The sequence below is a fragment of the Lontra canadensis genome, unplaced genomic scaffold (genome assembly GCF_010015895.1).
Source record: "Lontra canadensis isolate GAN:19392208 unplaced genomic scaffold, GSC_riverotter_1.0 scaffold60, whole genome shotgun sequence".
Classification (NCBI taxonomy): domain Eukaryota; kingdom Metazoa; phylum Chordata; class Mammalia; order Carnivora; family Mustelidae; genus Lontra; species Lontra canadensis.
The window spans coordinates 488,385-512,686 of record NW_022631054.1 but is presented as its reverse complement, the minus strand read 5'-3'; the positions used below and the strand labels follow the sequence as shown (position 1 = coordinate 512,686).

Sequence of the window (24,302 nt, the reverse complement as noted above, 5' to 3'; positions counted from 1 at the left end):
ATTCGGCTCAGGTCATGATCCCAGGGTCCTGGGATCGAGCCCCGCATCAGGCTCTCTGGGAGCCTGCTTCACTTCCTCTCTCTGCCTGCCTCTCTGCCTACCTGTGATCTCTGTCCGTCAAATAAATAAATAAAATCTTAAAAAAAAAAAAATTGCAGCCTTACAGTTAGAAAGTACCTTTACAATCACGTAGCCAGACAGCCCTGCCTGCCTTATGTCATGAAGCTTTCTCTTTAAGCCTTCACCAGAAAACTAAAGTATGGGATCCATTAGGAGAGACTTGGCAAAAGAGAGACTCGACTTGAGCTATTCTCGTTCACCTTTACAGAGAGAAAGACCGACAAGAAAGGCATGTAGACAAGTGAGACAATATGAAAACAAGAATGGAGATTTTCTTCTCTCTCTCCTAACCAGAGTTTGGGTGCACGACAGGAAGAATGGGGAACCTTGGGGCCAGCCTTGCCTCACTCAGAATTAACTCAGCAAAGCCCTCCAAAACCAAGGGCATTCCACTAAGAAGTCATTAGTCCCTTAACTCAAAAGGTCCAATCTTCATATGTAATCTAACAAAAATGCATGTAGAGGAACAGTGAAAAAAAAATGTTCCTCTCGGGGCTCCACAAAATTGGACAAATGGCAGCTTTCAAACGCAGAACGAGCAAAAACAAATTCTAAAACCTCTCCCCCACCAAAACAGACTGCTACGTAAGTGTCTCTCGATCGGACAAGTAGGACCGAATCCGCCTTCTGTCATCAGAATCCTCTCCAGCGGGGTCATTTTCCTCACCAGACTCCACATAGATGGGCCAGTCATTGTCCGTGTCACTCTTTTCTTGGCTTTCCGACGAAGCCTCCACCAGGCTAAGGTTGATGGGCATCAGATCGTCATCCTCGTCGTGTGTGTCAGTAACGCAGGTGCAGCTGTCACACAACCCGAAGCGCCGCAGTCCCTGGGAGAGGTGACTCGTGAAGGTTCTTCTGCAACCCTTGCAGATGATCGGACGGTTGGATCTGTGCACCTACAATCACATGCGCAGCCGGTAATCACTCTCCGCCTCGCTATCTCTGCCACAGCCTCCGCCTCACCCAGGTGCTTCTGCCCCGGGGCCCTTCCACATTCGAGGACCCCACCCACCTCCCCTTTGCCAAGCCTTGCCCCGCTAGGAATGCCTTGGAAGAAAGTCTTCCATGATGCTCTGGGCCAGGTTAGGTGCCCAGATATATATTCTCCCCTATCCTCCTTCCTTTGTTGACTTTTTTTTTTTTAGATTTTATTTATTTGTGTATTTAGAGAGAGTGAGCAGAGGGAGGGGCAGAGGGAGAGGGAGAGAAAGAATCTCAAGCACACTCTGTACTGAGCACAGAGCCCCACGCGGGGCTCAGCCCCACAACCCTGAGATCATGACCTGAGCAGATCCAAGAGCTGGTCACTTAACCGACTGAGCCACCCAGGTGCCCCCCTTTGTTGAATTTCTAATAAATGGTTAGTAAATTCCCTAGACTATAAGCTCCAAGAAGGCAGAGATTGTCCTCATTCATGTTCTCTGTCACATTTGTTACTATAACCCTATGCCTAACATAGAAAGGGCATTCAGGGTACGGGTGTGGATTTTAGGCGTGGGTTTTATGTACCCGCGATTGTCTAGTTATTAGGGAGGCAGACTTGCTAGATGGCATCTTCTCCAAATGTGGCGGGCGCTCTGTCCTTACCTCTTCTTTGAGAAATGCACTCCTTGCCTATGAGAAGCACTTTGCAAGCTAGAAAAAAGAACCTGATCTCCTACCCCACGCAGTCCCTCCTTAGGGCAGCGGCTCCAGGGGACCCCCCCCCCATATAGGCTGAGCTCTTCAGGAGCTCCAGCCTAGAGGGGTTCTGTGAACCAAAGCCTCTCCTGTGGAGAGTTCTGGATGCAGGATGCACACAAGAGGTAGAAACAGAGAGAAATGATGGAGGACAAAGGCCAATAACTCAACACCGAGCTCTCTGGAGCTGCCCTACATCCTGGCCAATGTTCCTGCCTTCCAGGGGGTCTCCTGGGCTTTCTACACTAATCCTCCAACCTTACCCAACCTGAGCATGTCCATGACCTTCGCACCTGACAGGGTATACCACCTCTTCGGGCTGCAGTAGGCTGGACCTTGTATAACAGGGAGAGATAGAGGAATAAGGATTCCAACCAGTGAACTATCTTCGGGGCACCAGGAACCTACAGCTGCCAAGACAGACTGGAGATATAATGGGAGGAGGGGGAACAATTAAAAACTTGACGCTATGGGAAGAGCCCGCTCTCAGATGGGTGTGGCTGGGGCCAGCCCTGAGAGTGGAAACAGTCAATAACCTTGGACTTACCTTAAATCTGGATTCTTTCCAAACTACAACTCACATACCACCTTTGAAAAGCATACAATTCAGTGGTTTTTAGTATATTCACAAGGTTGTGCAACTATCTCCACCATTTAATTCCAGAACATTTTCATCACCCCAGAAAGAAAGTAGGTGTCTATTTACTGCCACCCCCTCCCATCCAACATCCTCTTGGCGCCTGGTAACCACTGATCTACTCTACCTCCATGGGCCTGCCCATCTTATGTATCTCATATCAAGGAACTCATACGAGATGTGGCCTTTTGTGACCAATTTCTTTCATGTAGAAATGCTTAATTATTATTAATTATTAATAAATGCTTAAAGTCTTAATGCTTTTAAGGCTCATCCCTGTTGTAGCATGTATCAGAACTTCATTCTATGTCACAGCCAAATAAGGGTCCATTGTAGGCACAGACCACACTTTGTTTACTCATGCCTCAGTTGATGACACCTGGGTTGTTTCCACTCTTTGGCTACTAGGAATAATGCTGCTATGAACCTTTGTGTGCAGGTACATTTTTGTGCAAATGTATGTTTTCACTTCTCTTAGGTATACACTTAGACATAGAATTGCTGGGACCTACAGTAATTTTATGCTTAACTCTCTGAAGAACCACCAAATTGTTTCCCACAGTGGCTGCGCCATTTTACATTCCCACCAGCAGTGTATGAGCATTCCAGTTCCTCCACATCCTTGCCAACATTTTATTACCTGCTTTTCAATATAACAACAGTAGTGTGTTTGAAGTGGTAGCTCACTGTGGCTTTGACCTGCATTTTCCTAATGATTAGTGATGTTGAGCATCCTTTCATGTTCTTATTGGACATTTGTGTATCTTCTTTGGAGAAATGTCTATTCATATCTGTTGTTTAATTTGGCAATTTGTCTCTTATTGTTGAACTGAAAGAGTTCTTTATATATTCTGGTTACTAGATCCTTAGCAGATAAAAGATTCACTAGTATTTTCTCCCATTCTGTGGGTTCTCACATTCTTGATAGTGATCTCTGGAGTCCAAAGCTTTTTTATGTTTGATCTTCCAAAGACTGATTGCCTTGCTCAAAGATGATCTTAAATACAATGCCTTCCTCAATGGCCCGACTGCCTTTTAGCTGCTGGGAATTAACCACTCACATGGGAGACAGAAGGCCAGGAGGCAGCCAGTGGGAGAAGAGGTCCCCTGGGTCTGGAGTCCTCTTTGCTGCCCATAGGTAGATTTAGAAATGGCGGCACGTGCTTTCCCCACACCCAGGAACCACATTGGGTAGAATACTGAAGGTGCGTTTTTCTCGCCTTTGGCATCACAGTGGTGAGAACAGACCACAGTCCCCTGTCCATGCCCACTGTTCTCTGCCTTATGACAACCATCCCTGACCAGGATCTAAACTTTCTTGAGTCGGGGTGCCTGGGTGGCTCAGTCAGTTAAGCAGCTGCCTTCGGCTCAGGTCATGATCCCAGGGTTCCCACGGTTCTTGAATCGAGCCCCGCATCGGGCTCTCTACTCAGTGGGAAACCTGATTCTCCCTCTCCTTCTGCAGTTCCTCCTGCTTGTATTCTCTCGCCCTCTCTCTCTCTAATAAATAACACCAAAAACAAACAAACAAACAAACAAAAACCCTCTTTTTGAGTCTAAGAAAACTAGTCTCTTATATAAGTTTTAACTTTCTCTAAGCGTCACCAACCCAGCTTTAATTAAGTAGAAACACATGTTTAAAAGTTCTCTGAAAATACTCCAGTGGATGGAGAAGTAATGGGCAGGCTGGTTCACCCTCACCTTAGGCAAATCTCAGGAGCGCTCCCCCCACCCACCACAAGAGATTTTCCAGCCCAGACACTTACGCTCAGGGCGTGACTCCGCAGGTGCTCCTGTCGCGTGAACCTCTTGCCACAGGTCTCACAGGGGTAGGGCCGCTCACCTGTGTGCGAGCGGATATGCCGCTTAAGGATGCCTTTCTGTTTGGCGGTGTAAGGGCAGAAAGGACACTTGTGAAGCTTGATGGGGACCACCAGCACATCACCTGGGGAACCAAATGGGTTGTAAGCATCAGTGACACTGCCCACCCTCCAACAGGTGATCAGGACCTGGGGAATTTCGCCAGCCCGGATCCAGACAGAGGACATCACCTTTACCACCAGCTCACAGCAAGACACTACAGAATCCAAGTCTTTGTCTGGTTGCCAGTCAGCCAGAGTGTAAAGTGGGATTCTGATACAAGGTTGCAAGGAATGACATATGGCTTTCAAACTTCTCTGTGGCTTATAGTTAGAGACACATTACAACCTCAGGAGTCACATGTCTTCAAGTGGATAACTGGAAAATTCCCAAAATAACCCTCATTCTGACAGTGTCTATAGTCTCTGTTTTCATTTGTAGGCAGTGCTGATGGAGACCCTGTTATGCATGGAGTTGCATCCCCCCCAAATTCATACATTGAAGCCCTAACCTCCAGGGTGACTATATTTGGAGATAGGGAGGTAGTTAGGGTTCAATGAGGTCTTAAAGGTGGACCTCTAATCTGATAGGATTGGTGTCCTTATAATTTGAGGAAGAAACACCAGAGATCTCATTCTCTCTCTGTTCATACACAGTGGAAAAGGCCATGTGAGGACCAGCAAGAAGGTAGTCGTTCGCTAGCCAAGAAAACAACCCTACCGGCACCTTGATCTTGGACTCTGAGCCTCCAGAACTGTGAGAAAATAAATCTCTGTTGTTTAATCTGTGGCATTCTGCTGTGGCAGCCTGACCCGACCAACACTGACCTCCTGAGTTGATTTCATGACCCTCAAAAGTTTGGAACCCTCTGTTATGATGAGTCAGACCCCTGGATCAGGATGCATATATTCTAGGACGAGAGGGCCTAAGAAGAGTTCCAGGCAATGCAGATGTGTACTGGGATACACATTTTCAACTGGAATTCATATTAAGTCTATTGATCTGGGGGCACCTGGGTGGATAAGTCGTTAAGCATCTGCCTTCAGCTCAGGTCGTGCTCCCAGGGCCCTGGGATCGAGCCCCACATCGGACTCTCTGCTTGGCAGGGAGCCCGCTTCCCCCCTCTGCCTGCCTCTCTGCCTACTTGTGATCTCTGTCAAATAAATAAATAAATAAAATCTTTAAAAAAAAAAAAAAGTCTATAGATCTGAAATCGTCAAACATCCAGAGGTTCACTTAAATCTTTTTTCAACTATTTTTTTCTCCACCTTGCTTGTACAACCATTAAGGTGACAACACGATTATCCCCCCACATACAAAACTGTTCTCTCAAGTTTCCCGAGTACCCCTACTACAGTATTCCAAGACGTGTCCCCTCTATCCACAACTTTCAGGATTTAATAGACTTTGGTTATACCACATCCTACAGGAAGGCATTAGTGACTCAGGATTTCCAGGCATTGAAATCTGGGTTCAAGTCCCCGCTCCTCCATTTACCAGCCGTATGACTTTGGACAACTCCCTTAACTTCTCTGTGCCTCACTTTTCTCATCTGTAAAATAGGGATGATACTAGTTCTCACCTTAAAGGACTGTGAATGAAATGAAGTAATACCTAGAGCACAGCACCTTGCACATAGTAAGAGCTCAGAAATGTCAGCCATTTTTGTTACCATCATCCTCTCCTTGGTGTTTCTTTACTCATGAAGTAGTCCAGGCTCTGCGGTTTCTCTCAACACCGGAGTAGCTCCTTTTCTCTGGGACCTTCTCAGGATACCTACCTGGGCTTTGTGTTTTTGGAGGTTCTGCCAAATGTATGGCAAGCCGAATCCCAAGTGAGAACCCAACGTCATTCTCAACACAACTCAACCCAAGGGTAGAGATTATTTTCTCCCGTCTTGAGTTCCCAGCCTGATAATGCCTAACATTTTGCATCATCTATAGTGACTCCAAAACCTGTTTTCTAGAATAAAGCAGCAGCTCTTGGCTCGTAATTACCTACGTATGTTGGATTATTTAATTTCTCACTGAGCGCATTGGGTCTAAGATGCCAGTTTCCTGCTCACTCCTCCAGTGTTGTGGAATCTTCCTGCTATCTAATCCCACTAGCCTGGCATTACACTTTACTTTTCTTCTCAATTATCTACCAAAACATTATGTAAAATGGGTCCAGCATTAGTCCTTGGAAAGATCAACTGTTAACTCTATCTTCATCAGAAAAGTAAGAATTACCACACTTTCCTTCCTCTCTCATGGTCTGATCTCACCAATACAACCGTTCATTTGAACACCTATACATGCCAGATGCTGTGCTAACAAGGTCCATCTTTACCAAGACACCCATTTCTTCCCTCAAGATGTTGAGTCTGGCATGAAAGAAAGACATGTAAACAAGTTCATGCAATATAATATAACACGTGCAAAGTCCAAATGATGAAGAAGCATTGACAAGAAAGTAATGAATTCACTTTAGGAGTTCAGAGAAGATTTCATAGGAGAGGTGATCTTTGAACAAGGTTTTAAAGGATGAATAGGAGTTCACCAGGAGCTCAGGACAGAGAAATGTATCTCAGACAGAGGAATATACAGGCTCAGGCATAGAGGTAAGTGAGAAAACAGAATATTAAGCAGAAGAGGGAGGGAGAATGAGAAATGAGGCTACAGAAGCAGCAAGAACCAGACTGTGAAGGTCATGGTCGATCATTTATTCAACAAATTTATACTGAGCATCTACTATGTGTCAGGCTGTGTTCTAGGCCCTGGGGATACAGCAATGAAAAGAAAGACAAGAATCATTACCCTCATGATTCTGACGTGTTCAGGAACTTGGACTTTATTCTGTAAGAAGCTAGAATTTTAAGGAGGGGAAGGACACAGATTTGAGTTGTTTTTTTTTTTTTTAAGCTTGTGTTTATTTATTTGAGAGAGAGAGAGCAGGAGCAGGGGCAAAAGCAGAGGGAGAAGCAGTTGCCCACTGAGCAAGGAGCCCAATGTAGGGCTCGATCCCAGAACTCCAGGATCACGACCGGAGCTGAAGGCAGATGCTTAACCAACGGGAGCACCCAGCTGCCCCTAAATTTTAGTTTTAAAAGAGCCCTCAGAAGACAATGCAGTAGAAGGAGCTTATTAAATTTTTTTCAAATATTTATTTATTTATTTGAGAGAGAGAGGGTGCAGGGGTGGAGGGGCCGAGGAAGAGAAACAGAGAGTCTCAAGCAGACTCTGCAGGGGGGCAGAGCCCATTGTGGGGCTCAGTCTTACGAACCTGAGGTCACGACGTGAGCCAAAACCAAGAGTGGGACACTTAACCGACTGTGTCACCCAGAACTTTGTAGGAAAAGGACTGAGGAGAAGGAAGATTCAAGGCAGGAAGAACAGCTGGGAGAGGACAAGAAATGTGAACTAAAGCACTGACCTCAGAGGCAGAGAGGAAGAGACACACATGTGAATTAAAAGGAACAGCGCTCCGTGACCACCTGCGGGAGGGCAGAGAAGGGAAAGAGAAGATGCGAAAGGACACAGATCCTGGGTCAGCTGACCTGGTGGATGGTGGCGGAATAAACTGAGGTAGGGAACACGGGAGGAAAAGCAGGCACTAGAGGAATGAGGGGTTCAGTCTGGGGTAGGCCCAGAGCATCCCAGGGGGGCATATCTGGGTTAGACAGATACATCTGGAGTTTAGGCACAGAAGGGAAGAATACCGTTTTGAGAATCCTCAGCCAGTTGGAGTGGTTGCTTTATTAAGGCCTGGGCCTCCCCGGAACACCCAGCTTCCCTACCCCATCACCCTGACTCCCTGAGTCGGAGGTGAGTAGGAGCTGCCTCGTGATTCAGTGTCATCTCCAGACCACTATCCCTCCCTCCATCCTTGCAAACCTTAAGATCTTTCGAAGCTCACACCAGCAAATGAGAGCACGGCTCCCTCTCCTTATTACCATCATCCCGGAGCCCCGAGGTCACCTCCTCATTCTGGGGAGATTTGATCACCTTGCCTTCAAATACAACTCCTGGCATAATTCTTGGTGTGAGTACCGAAAATGACCCTTCCAGCACCCTGGCCTCTTTGTTCCTTGACCTCCTTTCCTCCAAAGATCTTGTCTTCCGCCCCACCTCAGCTACCCGATCCTAGACCAAGAGCTCTCAACTCCGAGTGCATATTAGAATCACCTGGAAGGGGCGCCTGGGTGGCTCAGTGGGTTAAAGCCTCTGCCTTCAGCTCAGGTCATGATCCCAGGGTCCTGGGATCGAGCCCCGCGTCGGGCTCTCTGCTCAGCAGGGAGCCTGCTTCCTCTTCTCTCTCTCTGCCTGCCTCTCTGCCTACTTGTGATCTCTGTCTGTCAAATAAATAAATAAACAAAATCTTTAAAAAAAAAAAAAACTGATGTCCAATCTCTACCCAACCATTAGATTTTTAAAGCCCTCTGCCTAGTGTGTAGCTGAGAGGGAGAATCATGGCCCCCTACCCAGATATTTCCAATAGCTGCATTTGCTCCACAGGCCACATATCAAGCACCCCACTTTCCAATTCCTATTTCATAGGTTTCCGGCTCACCCCCTAAGTTCCCCTTCTCAGTTGGGACCAAGCCAATAGACTCTGCCACCATTCTACTGTCCTTCCCCTCCTTGGGGCCTTATGTCTCTACTTCCCCAGTACAGTGCCCCCAGTCCATCACTGAAATCACTCCTTCACATCCACCCTTAACTGCCTGGGTCCTCTCTCTCCCTCTTTCTGTATTCACCTGGTTAAACCTAAATTCTGGTTAAATACAAGTCTATGCCCATTCCATACGTGAAACAAGGCAAGTTAACATCACCGGTGAAATATACACAACTGTGTGTTCTGGTCTCACTTTGAATCCATCTAACCGTCACCCTCTGAGCACCAATATCAGAGCCCTTGGTTCTGCCCAAGCACCCTAAATATTCCCCTGGCTCACTCTCTCCCACTCTCCTCGGGGACTATTCCACACCCTCTCTCTGCTCAGGTCTCTGCCCCGTCACTGTCCCCACCTCCCTTTCCGCCGCTGTCCTTGCTGCTGCTACTGCTTCTTCTTTTTAAGATTTTATGTATTTATTTAAGAGACAGAGAAAAAGAGAGGGGAGAGACAGAAGGAGAGGAAGAAGCAGACCCCCCACTGAGCAGGGAGCCTGACGTGGGGTTCGATCCCAAGACCCTGAGATCATGACCTAAGCTGAAGACAGACACTTAACCATCTGAACCACCCAGGCGCCCCCACCTTTGCTTCTAACTTATGAGAAGCAATCAGAAGAGAACCTCTACATGCTCCCAGCCACCCCCAAGCCTTCCCCCCCACCTCCGAACACATAAGGTCTGCTTCCACTCCTGTTCCTATGAATCTTCTGTCCTCCACCAGACCATCCTCACCACTGGACAGGGACCCCGCCGGCCCGCACTCTATCAAACGTCACTCTCTCCCACCATCAGTTATCTTCCTTTCCTGGATCGTTCCCATCACTAAACAAACAGACTTTTAGAACCTCCACCTTCATAAAAACCTTGACCTCATACACCCCTTCAGCTGCTGGTGCACTTCTCTGTCCCCTTCCCAGCAAAACCGCTTGAAAGAAGCATCAATACTCACTGTCTTCACCTCTACTTCCCCAGTTCTGTTTCAAGCCCTTTGGTCTCTTGCCACCCCCCCCCCGCAAATCATCGACACTACTCTGGTCAAGCCCGCCAATGAACTTCCCAGTGATCAGTCCTCTCTCTGCCTCCATGCCGACCTGGACATAGCTTATGTCTCCTTTCTCCTGAAACACTTTCTCCTCCTGGCACACCCATCACTCTCGATTCTCCTCCTACCTCCCTGCCTGCCCCCTCCCCATCTCCTTGACCGGGCCCTATTTTTCTGACCTCTACATGTTGGAGTATCCCAGGGCACAGTGCGTAAATCTCTTAACTTCTCCTTCTACACCCATAAGTCCACGGGATCTATAGGTTTCAAATTCCATGGACCCATTAGTGACTTCCAAATGTATAGCTCAGCTGTGATTCCCCCCACCCCTGAAGCCCCAAGCAGACAGGATGCAACTGCTTAGTGAGCATCTCCACTTGGAGATCCAAGAGGCATTGCAAACATAACATGTTTAAATCAACTACTTGAGCTACAGACCTGAGGATCACCCTTAACTTCTCTTTTTCTCATACCACTCATACAAGCCATTAGGAAATCTGGTCTGTTCGACCTTGAGAGGTAGTACAGTCCTAGCCAAGAAGACCACCTTGGAGATTATGACATACACTACCCACAGCGATCCTTTTACGATATGGCACTTCAAGTCACTCTCAGCTGAGACCCTCTAGTGGTGTCCCTTCTCAGAGGAAGACCCAAAGGCCTTCTCCTGGACTTTAGGAGCCCACCTGGTCTGACCTCATCCCCTGGCACTCTCTGCCTTGCCCACTCCACTCCAGCCCCAGCAGCACCCTGCGGTTCCTCTCGTTCACTTGCCAACTGTGACCCGCTCCTGGGCATTTGCACCTTGCTCTTCACTCACCCAGAATGTTCTCTCTGATTTGCCTTGCAGTTTGCTCTCCCCCTCCCTTGCAGTTTCTTCTCAAAGGCAACTTGTTAGAAAGGCTTTCCTTGTCAACACTAAATAAGATAGCATCTCTTGGGCGCCTGGGTGGCTCAGTGGGTTAAAGCCTCTTGCCTTTGGCTCAGGTCATGATCTCAGGGTCCTGAGATTGACCCCTGCATCGGGCTCTCTGCTCAGCAGGGAGCCTGTTTCCCCCTCTCCCTCTGCCTGCCTCTCTGCCTACTTGTGATCTCTATCGAATAAATAAATAAAATCTTTTTTAAAAATTAAAAAAATAAAAATAAAAACCAATCTGATTAAAAAATAGGCAAAGGACTTGAGTAGACACTCTTCCAAAGAGGACATACGGAATGGCCATCAGACATAGGAAAAGATGCTTAATATCACTTATCATCAGGAAAATACAAATCAACACCACAGTGAGCTACCATCTTACACCTGTCAGAATGACTAGAATCAAAAAGAACTACCAAGTGTTGGCAAGCATGTGAAGAAAAAGGAACCCTTGTGCACTGCTGGTGGGAATGCAAAGTGGCACAGCCACTGTGGAAAACAGTATGTAGGTCTCTCCAATCCCACTATGGGGAATTTACCCAAAGAACACAAAAATACTAACTTGAAAAGATATATGGGCCCCTGTGTTTATTGCAGCATGATTTACAATAGCTAAGATACGGAAGCAGCCTGTGTCTATTGATAGATGGATGGATAAAGAAATTGTGATTTTAGAAAGTATGTGTGTGTGCACACATACACACACACACACATGGTGGAATATTCCTCAGACATAAAAAAGGATGATATCTTGTCATTTGCAACAACATGGTTGGACTTAGAGGTATGGATACAGAATGATCGCGACACCCGCCTGACTGTCTCCCTGCCCTCAACTCCCATTTCCACACCATCTGGTGCTGAGGCCAAATTAATCTCCCCCAAACACAGGACCTGCACACCCCCAAGCTCAGTAACTACCAAAAAATTCCCCTGCGCCTACAGACAAAACCTCACCTCTTAGCATTTAAGGTTTTCCATAATCGGGCCCAATAATCAATCTAATCAATTTCTCCCCTCTCCTTAGCCTCAGATGCCACTTTCATAATGCCTCCCTGATCTCCCAGGCAGAAGCCAGTTCTCCTGCTTTTGGACTACTGTGAAAGTCACACCTCCATCCGCCTTCCAGCTCTAGTGTCTCTCTATCACGTGATGCCAATGACACACATCTTACCTCCTCAAAGACACCACCAGCACTTTGAGGGCTGAATCCGTGTCTGACTTACCTTTGTATCTTTACCATGAAGGTCCTTAAATATCTGAGCAAATAAATGAATGACCGAACACATCAGTCCTACTCTGCGCCCTGACATTTGGAATACATTTGCCCAGGAGCCATGTGAATGGGATCAAAACTTGGTAGACAACGGCATGGCCAGGGGCCAGGGTGGCTGCCTTGACCACAGCACCTTCTAGTTGGAAACCTGACTTTACAGACTGATTGACTGGACTTAAATGACAAGGGCATACGGCCGCATTATTCTTTTTTAATGTTTGTGCTTAATAGGCAGAGGGGCTGAAAGATAAAATCATAGCACTGAAATTCTCTGTTCATTTGTGCTGTCTGCACGGTTTGTCTGAATAAAATGAAGCCAGCCCAGGTTTCTCGCTTTAGCTCTGCCACTTACCAGCTCTGCATTCTTAGGAAATTCCCCCAAACCCTCATGGGTCTCAGTTTCTCCACTCTTCTGCCAAACTCATGAGGGTCTAAGGGATGTAAAAGGATGGTCACTGTCTGTGAAGTGCTATTCTGCACGGAAATTAGATGTCAAGCTGTTCCTACAGCGTGTTCATGAAAACAGCCACTACCTTCTAAATGCTGGTTAAGCCAGTGTCCCTGAGGCTCGGAAACAGTATTTTCTCGAGTTTTCAAGCCTAGTTTTAATCAGACATACAGTGTTATTGCTTTAAAAAATGAAATTAAACATCTCGAGATAGCCTTTTAGTAACGAATAAAAGTGGCTGATCTCCTTTATCTAAAGTGCTTTCACTGTTCAATATTGAAGAGTGAATTTAAATTGGGATTCATTAATTTCTTGGCTTGAGGTTCTGGAAGCTATAGGGTACTTTCATCAGTAAGGTGGCAGCCAAGTCTATTTCAATCTTCTACAAGACATTTTGCAACACAATTACCCCGCCTGTTAAGAGGAGTTAGTCACGTCAACTCATCTCTCAGAGTTGTTCAGGGAGACAACCAAGTGCTCTTAAAACACAAAAGCCTACCAAAGGAAAATATTTGATATAAAAGCAAGTTTAAGGTTGATGATTTAATTAAAACACACATGTCTTTGGAAATATCAACATTAATAAGTAAAAGATTATTAAGTATTAATATGTTGATTATTATAAACTATAATTATAATATATTAATAACAGGTTATTATTATTAATTATTTTTTAAAGCCTACCAAAGGATATAAGAAACTTACTCACATAAAGCCAAATACCAATGCATTTTAGATATTCTCAGGTAGACAGCACCATTGACCATGACACACTAAGTGCCTGTCGACTATGTGCCAGGCACCACAGCTGACACAGAAATATCGGTCTCTTACCTGTCTGGAACATGTGATCATACATGAGAAAAAATGCTGAGAACCTTTTCATTCGGTCCTCAACCCTGTGAGAAAGGCAAGGCAGGGATGATTACCTCCTAAACAAAACAGCTCCAAAGAGATTGGCTGATTTGACCCAAGTCGTAGAGGTAAAATTCTACCACGGAGGAAGAGACAATGCTCTACATACAGCAGGTGCTCAATGAATACCTCTTGGTGGGGGTAGGGATAATGTGGCAGTAATCATGGTGGTGGAGATGGCAGTGACGATGGCAGTGACAATGACAATGACCATGATGCTAGGAGCCAAAAAGGCCCAGGTGCGCATGCAGAAGAACCAGCAGAGATGCTGAATGCTCATGGAGCTCACCTGAGTCCTCCCCATACCAGTCCGTGTGGACATCCATCATGGAACTAATGGCTCCTGGTGTACCATCCGGTCTTCCCTCCAAACTCCGAGAAAAGGGATGGTCTGGCTCGTCTTTGCTGGGGACCACACTGTTGCGCAGGAGTGCCTCCAGGAACTGCTTCACGTGGTAGTTACTGTAAGCCAAGTCCACGGCCTGGCCACCGGGCAGAGCCTCGTCCACGTGGGCCAGGCCGAGCGGGGCAGCATAGGGCGGCAGCAGCTCGCTGCCCTCAACCTCCACCTCGTCAGCATCAAACTCCACCTTGGGCTCTATCTGTTTGGGCAGAATAGAGAGGTCACGGTCAGCGGGGCCGCTGCCCTGGCTGTCCTTCACCACCTGTCCCAGCTGGTGGCCGCCTCTGCAGTCACTGCAAGGGGACTCTCTGGGACAGCCCACGCTCTCCTCTCCCTCGGCTGTGGAGGAGCCCAAGCTCTTGGCATCGCAGGAGGTCCCTTCCCTGCCTGAGCTGGGGCTTCCACCATCACCCTGATGAGCCCCCGTGGCCGCCGCGGCCGCCGCCGCCGCCTCCTTCTCCATCTTCCGGCAGATATCGAGGGACGACCTGATGTATGCCTTGCAGAAGTTCACCACGTCGTTCATCTGCAGGTAGCTGGCAGCCGACATCACTTCGATCACGTTCTCCCCGCACAGATCCAGCTTGCCAGAGTACAGGAAGTCTAAGATCGTGGAGAAAGCGTCGGAGGTGACGATGTCCAGGGACGCTGTGCTGGGCCGCCCGCTGTCCTGAATGTAGTGAAGGAGCAGGGCTCGGAAGTAGCCGCTGTTGGCAAACAGAATGTTCCTGTGGGCCTTGAAGATCCGCCCTTCCACAATGATGCTGCAGTCACAGAAAAAGTCCCGCTTGCGTTGTTCATTCAGCTCCCCCAACAGCTTCGCGTAATAGGACTGCATCTCCATTGCTCCACCAGCGGCCGCTGCTCTGGCGTGGCCTGTATCTCTGCCAAGAATTTTTTTTCCAGTTAATTCACCAATCCCAACCTTACAAATAAGATGTTCAGCTTTAATTTTTTTTTTTTCCTCGTCCTCCCAAACACCGATTCAATAGTGTCTTTATGATACCGGCTATTTGGGGATCTAACAAAAATCTAGAGGTGGTCCCACGGGGTGAATTTATGAAAAACAACAAAAATAACCAGGACAAACTGCACGTTTTACATGGACTCTCTCAATGAATTTTTATAAAAACCCGATGATAGAAGACCCATGCTGTCCCCATTTTTCTGATAAGGAAATCGGAGACTTAGAGAAGGTAGGAGATGACCCAGCTGGAACAGAGCCAAGACTCAAAACCAGGTCAGTTATCCCCTGGAGTTTCTGCTCTTATGTCTACACTCTACTTTCTTCAAGACTCAAAATATAGATAATTCCCAAATCCAATACTTACAGCTCAATCCTGGCACGGAACTTGGAGACTATCTATACTCGCCTATATCAGCACCCCCCCTATTATCATCCCTTCAAGGAAGCATGGTAGATTCTTGGGCTAGCCAGCATGCAGTCACCATTCTTACCGTTTTAGTGCCCTGTCTGGCTGAGAGATCCACCCCTCCCCCATTCTTGGCCAAGGTGATTTGCATCAAGCCGGTGCCATCCCCCCAGGCTCTAGATAGAACAGAGGCTAACACAATCAAGGTATCTCACCTGCTTTTTTTTTTTTTTGAGATTTTATTTATTTATTTGATGGACAGAGATCACAAGTAGGCAGAGAGAGAGAGAGGAGGAAGCAGGCTCCCTACTAAGCAGAGAACCAGATGCGTGTTTGATCCCAGGACCCTGGGATCATGACCTGAGCAGAAGGCAGAGGCTTCAACCCACTGAGCCACCCAGGCGTCCCAAGGTATCCCACCTTCTGAGTGCAGGAATTAGCTCAGAGACGGCCACGTGGCTTGGTCAGAGCAATGAAAAGCAATGCGAGTTTACTGGGGGTTCCATCTCTTCTGAGATGCTGCCTCACCACCAGGGGAACCAGCCTGACAAAGAAGACAGTCCACCTCAGGCAGGAGGAACAGGGATACCATCTGAGCCCCAACTCATGCTGGGCCAGAAGCCAATTAAGTCTCTTTTTGCCTTAGCTGGTCTGAGTTGGGTTTTCTATCTCTTGCAAATGAGAGACTCCCAACTGACAGTCCACTGCCATTGGTTCACTCCCTCAAATTTTAAAATGTCCTGTCCCTTGAATATCAGTGGACTCCAAGCCTTTGAAGGTATGAGCCACATCTTAGCTCATTTGCTATGCCTCACAGAACCTGGCAGAGTGCTCTGGATGAAGGAGGTTGGCTAAGTACAAAGGAAGACTCCCTTCTTTAAAAAAAAATTTATTTATTTGTCAGAGAGAGAGAGAGCACAAGCAGGGGGAGCAACAGGCAGAGCGGGCAGAGGGAGAAGTAGGCTTCCTGCTGAGCAAAAAGCCCGATGCGGAACTCGATCCCAGGACCCTGGGATCATGACCTGAGCCAAAGGTAGATGCTTAGCCAACTGAGACACCGGCATCCCGGAAGACTCCCTGCTTAACTGCTGAGTAGAACAGGTATAAATCAAGTTTAAAACCCTTCAGCTGATGAGAAAGACAGACACTGACCTTCTTCACTGAGCTCTCGCTTCCATTGCTTCCCATCACACAAACCACAGAGCCATCCCGCCACAGCACTGTAGCTGGTCTTAAGGGTTAATGTGCTTCAAGTTAACACAACTCCTCGTTTACCGACCTAAAGCCCTTGATCTATAACCAAACTCATTTGCTTTCTTTGAGATTTGCAGACCACTGGCCTTGGAAAATGAAGAACCAGAGAACTCTCCCAGGCCACAGGGGCCAGCAAGTCTGTTTGAAGCTGCCTCAGCTTTCTGATTAGCCCGGCAATCTTTTAACAAAATGTTTTTCTTTTTTAAGGTCACGCAGATGACTCTACTGACCTCCCTTTGTGCATCTGTAAACCTTGCCCTCCTTTGCAGAAAGATCAGAGTACTCTTGCACAACCCCGGGGTAGCCAGGAGCCAGACCTTCTTGCACAACCTCTGTGTACTGAGATAATTCTGTAGCTAGCATCATTGAGTTTCATATCATCAAGAAATGTCAAAGACCACTGAACTCCCTTAACTGATTAAACCCCTTTAAAAATCTCTAGTTCAGGGATGCCTGGGTGGCTCAGTTGGTTAAGCCGCTGCCTTCGGCTCAGGTCATGATCCCAGCGTCCTGGCATCAAGTCCCACATCGGGCTCCCTGCTCAGCGGGAGTCTGCTTCTCCGTCTGCCTCTGCCTGCCACTCTGTCTGCCTGTGCTCACTCTGACAAATAAATAAATAAAATCTTTTTAAAAAAATAAATAAATAAAAATAAAAATCTCTAGGCCAGGGCACCTGGGTGGCTCAGTTGTTAAGTATCTCCAGGGTCCTGGTTTCAAGCCCCCTCCCACCCCACCCCACCCCCACTTCTCCCTCTCCCACTCCCCCTGCTGGTGTTTCCTGTCTCACTGTGTGTCTCTCTCTGTCAAAGAAATAAATACTTTTTTTAAAAGATTTTATTTATTTCTTTGACAGAGAGAGAGAGATCACAAGTAGGCAGAACAGCAGGCAGAGATAGAGGGGGAAGCAGGCCCCCCACTGAGCAGAGAGCCCAACGCAGGACTTGATCCCAGGACCCTGAGATCATGGCCTGAGCCAAAGGCAGAGGCTTAATCCACTGAGCCACCCAGGTGCCCCAGTAAAATCTTTAAAAAAAAAATCTCTAGGCCAGGCAGAAAACTCAGAGTTGGCTTTTGGACAAGAGCCCGCCTTCTCCCCAGGTGGCCAGGCTCCTCTCTTGAGTAGTGGTCTTTTGAGCAACAAGCAACTTGGCCATGAACTTGGCCATCAACTATTCCTTTTCCATACTGATGCATGGAGCACAGAGAAGTATCTACAACCAAGTACATCATCTCCCTCTACTGGAATCACAAAGGCCTAGTTGGAGCTGCCAACCACAACCAACTCCTTAGCACTCTTCCTTTCTACAATGCAACAAAACCATACCTCACACAGCCAGAAATCAGACACTCCCCACAAAAAGGGCCCTTCCACTGGGAAAAGAGACTCCCCAAGGTCTGTGTACTAATTGCACAGACAGACTAATTGCACAGACCAGACCCCCAACAACCTTATTAAGTGGCTATTCACACCTACTTTCTATGTATTTATAGCAAGTGATGCATTAAGTTAAGAAACTAGACAACCCAATAGGGAGAGAAGTAGAAGAATGTCTCTAAGCAAGTAAACTGACAAACGTGAGAACTGACAGCTAGGAAAAGGTAAAAAAGTTACTTTAAAAATAGAACCAGGAATTTTTTTCAAAATATCAGCCTGAGGCCATGTAGCTAAGCATATTAAATGCTCCTACATATTCAAAATGGCCTAAGGACAGCACTAAATTGTAGCCTGGGGCTATCATTGATGGGCCTAAGTCATTGAGATGATTCTTATCTGTTTATATTCATTTCAAAGTCAAGGAAGTTATGTCATAATTTCTGGAATTTTTTTCTTATCCAAAGTAGTTAAAATTAACATTTGGTTCAGAAAGGAGGAAAACTGCCAGATAGCTGCACAATTCTACTAGTCCCAAAAATATCAACCCTGAAATTTGTCACAGGACTAAGGTTTCACTGTCATTCCCACCTCTTCTGACTGCTCCAGCCAAGCCTTTCCTGCAGTTCCTGCCATTGCCTTTGGCTATCAAAATATGAAGGGAAAAACAAGATATAAGAAAATGCAACATTTCAGTATCACACTCTACTCTTCTTCAGAACTGAAAGAAAAGGGCACCTGGGTGGCTCAGTTGGTTAAGCATCTGCCTTCTGCTCAGGTCATGATCCCAGGGTCCTGAGATGGAGAGCCTCAACAGGCTCTCTGCTCAGCAGGAAGCCAGCTTCTCCCTCTCCCACTCCCCTTGCTTGTGTTCCCTCTCTCTATCTCTGTCAAATAAATAAATAAAATCTTAAAAAAAAACTTTAAATGTACACTTCTTCGGGGGTAACTGGGTGGCTCAGTGGGTCAAGCACCTGACTCTTGATTTTGGCTCAGGGCACGATCTCAGGGTTGTGAGATCAAGTCCTGAGTCAAGCCGGTAGTTAGGTCCAGCGTGGAGCCTGCTTAAGATTCTCTCTCTTTCCTTCTCCCTCTGCCCCTGTCCCCACCCCCTGCCCGGCTCATGTATGTGCTCTCTCTCTCTCTCAAAATTTAAAAATAAATAAATAAATAAATAAATAAATATAAAATGTAATTTTTTTTTAAATGCACACTTCTTTTGTCCCAGACATTTCAATGTAAAAATTTAAACTTTCGGATATGTTGCCAAAAAACACCAAATTACAAGTTCAAAGATGTCCATTCACGAGGTTTTTGTACTAGCGTAAAAGTAAAAATGATCTGAAATGTCCACCAGTAGGGGACAAGTTAAATCAATGAGGTACAATCACACAGGCGAATACTATGCAACCATGTTTTTAATGAGCTAGAGTTGTGTGTGTTCATTATGGAAAGGTCACCAAGATATATTAAGAGAAAAAGGCAAGGAGCGCCTGGGTGGCTCAGTTGGTTAAGCCACTGCCTTCGACTCAGGTCATGATCGCAGGGTCCTAGAATCGAGTCCCGGATTGCTCAGCGGGGAGCCTGCTTCTCTCTCCGCCTCTGCCTGCCTGTGCTCTCTCTCTCTGACAAATAAATAAATAAATATATATTTTTTTAAAGAGAGAGAGAGAAAGGCAAGATGCAAAACAAAATGTACTATATGATCCTGTCCACATATGCATGATTTTTCCTCCATAAGGTTATACAAGCACGAGTTCACAGCAGATACTCTTGAGAAGAGCGATTAAGGGTAAGAGGTATGTAGAGGGAACTTCGCTTTTTGTTTTCAACCTCTCTATACTGTTAGGGTGTTTTACTATGTGTATGTACTTCTTTCATTTTCTCTTTTTAAACAAAGGGGAGAAAGGAGGAAGGGCAGAGGGATAAGAAGTTGGCAAACCAGGGAGATAAACCAGTGTAGGTACAACGCCTCTTAGCCTAAAGAATGGTTTTATCTCCAGGGCACTTCCATCTTTCACTGGAAGATGCTCTTTTCCAGCAGTGGTACCCAAACCCATCTCCTTTGGCTTTCTTGCTCCAAATAATGTAGATTCTACTGGGTCACATAAATAACTCCCTAACTTTGCAAAAGTCTGTCCCCAACCCTATACTTGGCATAAACGGTGGAAATTGTTATTCATATCACTTGCCTTCAGTGTCCTACATCCCTGCGACACACTGAGGATCACTACTTCTCCTTGGAAAAAAGCTCTCTGCCTGTACTGCTCTCCGAAAGTACATTTATCCACACTCTGGCAGCGACCCTTCCCTCCACCCCAGCCCTCTCACTGTTTCAATTCAATTCAACAGTGACTGGCTCCATACAATGTCTGACACAAGGAAGATGCCAGGATTAGAAAAATGAACCAGGTACAGTGCATGTCCTCCAGGAGAGAGCAGATGCCAACACTCCTGCCTGTAACATACTCCCACATTCCCCAGGGAATCCTACCCGGATCCCACCACTATCTTCATTCAGGTACCAAAACCAGACTTGAATTCCACTCACTAACTCTAATAAGACTCCTTCAGTCTCAGCAACCTGAGAATAGTGAATATCTGCTCATCAAAAAAAAAAAAAAAAAAGGTGCGGGTACGTCACTGGGTGGCTCAGTGGTTAAGCGTTGGACTGTTGGTTTCAGGCTCAGGTCATGATTTCAGGGCCGTGAGATCAATGAAGCCCTGGTCTGGCTCCGCTCAGTGCTCAGTACAGAGCCAGCTTGAGATCCTTACCCCTCCCGTTCTGCTCCTCCTTACCGCTCACACACACACACTCTCTCCCTCGCTCTAAGATAAATAAATAAGGGACACCTGGGTGGCTCAGTTGGTTGAGTTGTCTGCCTTCAGCTCCAGTCATGATCTCGGGGTCCTGGGATCGAGCCCTGCATGGGGCTCACTGCTCACTGAGGAGTCTGCTTCTCCCTCTCCCTCTGCCCCTCCCCACCTCTCTCTCTCTCCTGTCTCAAATAAATAAATAAATAAAATATTTAAATACATAAAATCTTAAAAAGAAAACAGGAAACTGCTCGATTGCTAGCATTTACTGAACACCACTCCTCATGAAGCACTGTAAGAAGTACTTTACAAGCATTAAGTTTTATCTCACAAAAACCTAATGCAGTAGATATAATCGTTGTACCCTCCTTTTCAGGGGAGGAAATTGAGGGTCAGATTTATAGCTAACACGCCCAAGCTGGGATTGGAACCAAAATTAGTTTCATTCCAGAGTTGACATGCTAACCACTATGCCAGCCTGACTCCCCAAAAGGGTTGGGGAAGTCACTCCTCTCCCAAAGCATGGAGGGGAACGACACAGGAGAAGAGTTTCCATTTCCACCGATAAAATTTCGGGCTCAACTGCATCTTCGGTTCACCTGCTAAACTGTTCCCAAGACAAGGGGATTCCCCCCCCGCCCCCTTCTAGAGCCAGAAGACCCTGCAGAGATCACGGGAACCAGTTACTGGACCTGTCTTTGGCTCCTGAGGGTGGGGAACTGGGGCCTTGCCCCTCCCATGGCCTCCTGCAGACGAAGTGACCATCGCTGCGGTGAGCACTGCCCCAGCCTGGCCAAGACCTCAACCCCCCTTCGGCCCCCGCCCCGTCCCCCGCACCATCGCCATGGGCGGGCACCAGGACCACACAGCCGGACGACGCGCCAGGGAGAGCCCAATGCCAGCGAATGGGGGACAGCTACCGCCGCGCCACGCTACCCCTCCCGACGCGGGAGGGGAGGGAGGGTCGGTCATCCAGCTCAGGTTCACGGGGTGGGGGTCTCGGGAGTAGCCAGGGCCGAGAGGTCCAAAGGAGGCTGACCGAGAGGGGAGTTCTCTGCCCGCTCCCTCCACCCAAGGCCAACCTCTCGCGGCGCCCCGAATCCTCCCCAAACCAATGAAAGCTGCCCCGCGAACCCGCTTCTCGGCTCTCACCTTTCAGCCGGATCTAGCGGCAAGGCTGCCGAGCTCCGCGCACCGACACGCCCCCCTTTCATTCACCTGTCGCCCCCTCCGTGAGAGGCGAGGCATCTGACCAATCACAGGGGCTCCTGGGCTTAGGAAGGCGGGCCCTGCGGCCAGCAGGTTAGTCAATGGCGCCAGCGCCCCCTCCCGAGGCTGCACTCTGACAGCGCCGGCGCTCGCGCGGTGACGGGAGTTGTGGTCTCTGCGTTCCCTTCTCCCGCGAAGACCGAGTGGACAAAACTACAAGTACCGAGATACCTGGAAACGGCGATTGCCGAAGGCTGGAGCTCGGCGGGGTCTTCTGAGTCCCATTGAGGGACCTGCGAAGTACGGCGTCTTTGTGCTGAGAGCCGAGAACGCATTGTGCGGGTTCCAGCGGCCTGGAGAGCAGGACCTCTGACCCGTCAGTCCGCACGCATTCCACTTGCCGGCGCTCCGCGAACATTCTGGAAATGAGAAAGGATTTCATCCACTTAACCCCGCAACACTCTGTTCCCCTGAAAAGCTTCCAGGTTCACGGATACACGTGAAACGTTAGAGGGCGGTGTGCCGCGGGCTCAGTACCGACACCGCGGGTTGTGGGACAGCTGCGAACAAGACCACCCAGCTTGCTGCCCCCGGAACCGAGTTCTCTCAGGGGGTGCATCCGTGGGCCGGGGCTGCGGCATCAAAGTACTACAAACGGGCTTCAACCGCAGAAATTCATTGTTCCGCAGGTCTGGCGGTTAGAAGTCCAGTTGTGGGCAGGGCTGGTTCCTCTTGAGGGCTCTGAGGGGAGGATCTGCTCCAGGCTTCTCTCCCGGCATGTAGACGGCCTTCTTCATGTCCGTGGATCTTCTCCCGTAACATCTCTGCGTGTAGATTTCCCTTTATGTAAGGTCACCAGTCATATTGGATTAAGGCTCTCTCTCTCTCTCTTTTTTTTCTTTAAGATTTTTATTTAGTTATTTGTTAGAGAGAGAGAGAGCACTCAAGCAGGGGGAGCAGCAGAGGGAGAGGGAGAAGCAGACTCCTCGCTGAGCTGGGAGCCCCACGGGGGACTTGATCCCGGGAGCCCCCGCCTCCCATCATGACCTGAGCTAAAGGCAGATGCTTAACCCACTGAGCCACCCAGGAATCCCTAGTACAACCTTGTCTTAATTAATTCTTACGTTTGCAACAATCCCGTTTTCCAAATTAGGTCACGTTCTGAGGTGCTGGGGGTTAGGACTTCAACACAGGAAGTGGGGGGGGGGTTCAACCCATAACAACTGGGAGATGGCCAATAAACAAGTAAACAACTAAAAAAAAAGGGAAATACATGAAGTGCATGGTAAATAATTAAAACAGGTTGGTGATCCATAAAAAAGTGCTCAACATCACTCATCATCAGGGAAACACAAATCAAAACTACAATGAGATACCACCTCACACCAGTCAGAATGGCTAAAATTAACAAGTCAGGAAACAACAGATGTTGGTGAGGATACAAGTCAGGAAACAACAGATGTTGGTGAGGATACAACAATTCCTACATTGTTGGTGGGAATGCAAGCTGGTGCAGTCACTCTGGAAAACAGTATGGAGGTTCCTAAAAAGTTGAAAATAGAGCTACCCTATGACCCCAAATGTAATGATCCAAAGGGGCACCTGCACCCCATTGTTCATAGCAGCAGTGTCCACAATAGCCAAACTACGGAGAGAGCCCAGATATCAATCAACAGATGAATAAAGAAGATGTGGTATACACACACACACACACACACACACACGCAATGGAATATAATGCAGCCATCAAAAAATGAAATCTTGCCATTTGCAACAACATGGATGGAACTAGAGGGTATTACGCTGAGTGAAATAAGTCAATCAGAGAAAGACAATTATCATGTGACCTCACTGATACGTGGAATTTGAGAAACAAGGCAGAGCATCATAGGGGAAGAGAGGAAAAAGTGGAACATGACGAAACCAGAGAGGGAGACAATTCATAAGAGACTCTTAATCTTAGGAAACAAACTGAGGGTTACTGGAGGGGAGAGGGGCGGGAGGGATGGGATGGCTGGGTGATGGACACTGGGGAGGGTATGTGTTGTGGTGAGCACTGGGTGTTGTTTAAGACTGATGAATCACAAACCTGTACCCCTGAGACAAATAATACATTATATGTTAATTTAAAAAATAAAAAATAAATTTTAAAAACAGGTTGGTGATCTAACAAAGTGATTTGATTCTGTGGCTATGTTAGGTCAAGGGTCAAGGATGTCCTTTCAGTTGGCAACCTTTCAGCGAAGACCCTAATGGGGAGTGAGCCATGCTAAGGTTAAACAGGAGAGCATTCAAGGCAAGGGAAGAGCTAGTAGGAAGGCTCT

The 24,302-nt window shown here is 47.4% G+C and overlaps 1 protein-coding gene across 1 annotated transcript; it reads right to left on the bottom strand.

Moving 5' to 3' along the window:
- Positions 1-701: 701 nt before the first annotated feature.
- Positions 702-21,977, bottom strand: ZBTB8B (zinc finger and BTB domain containing 8B). The gene is made up of 4 exons (XM_032877023.1): positions 21,922-21,977; positions 13,840-14,837; positions 4,207-4,385; positions 702-1,019 (listed from the first exon to the last, which is right to left on the bottom strand). The coding sequence occupies exons 2-4, from the start codon at positions 14,795-14,797 to the stop codon at positions 702-704; spliced, it is 1,455 nt and encodes a 484-aa protein (XP_032732914.1). The 5' UTR covers positions 14,798-14,837; positions 21,922-21,977.
- Positions 21,978-24,302: the final 2,325 nt, after the last annotated feature.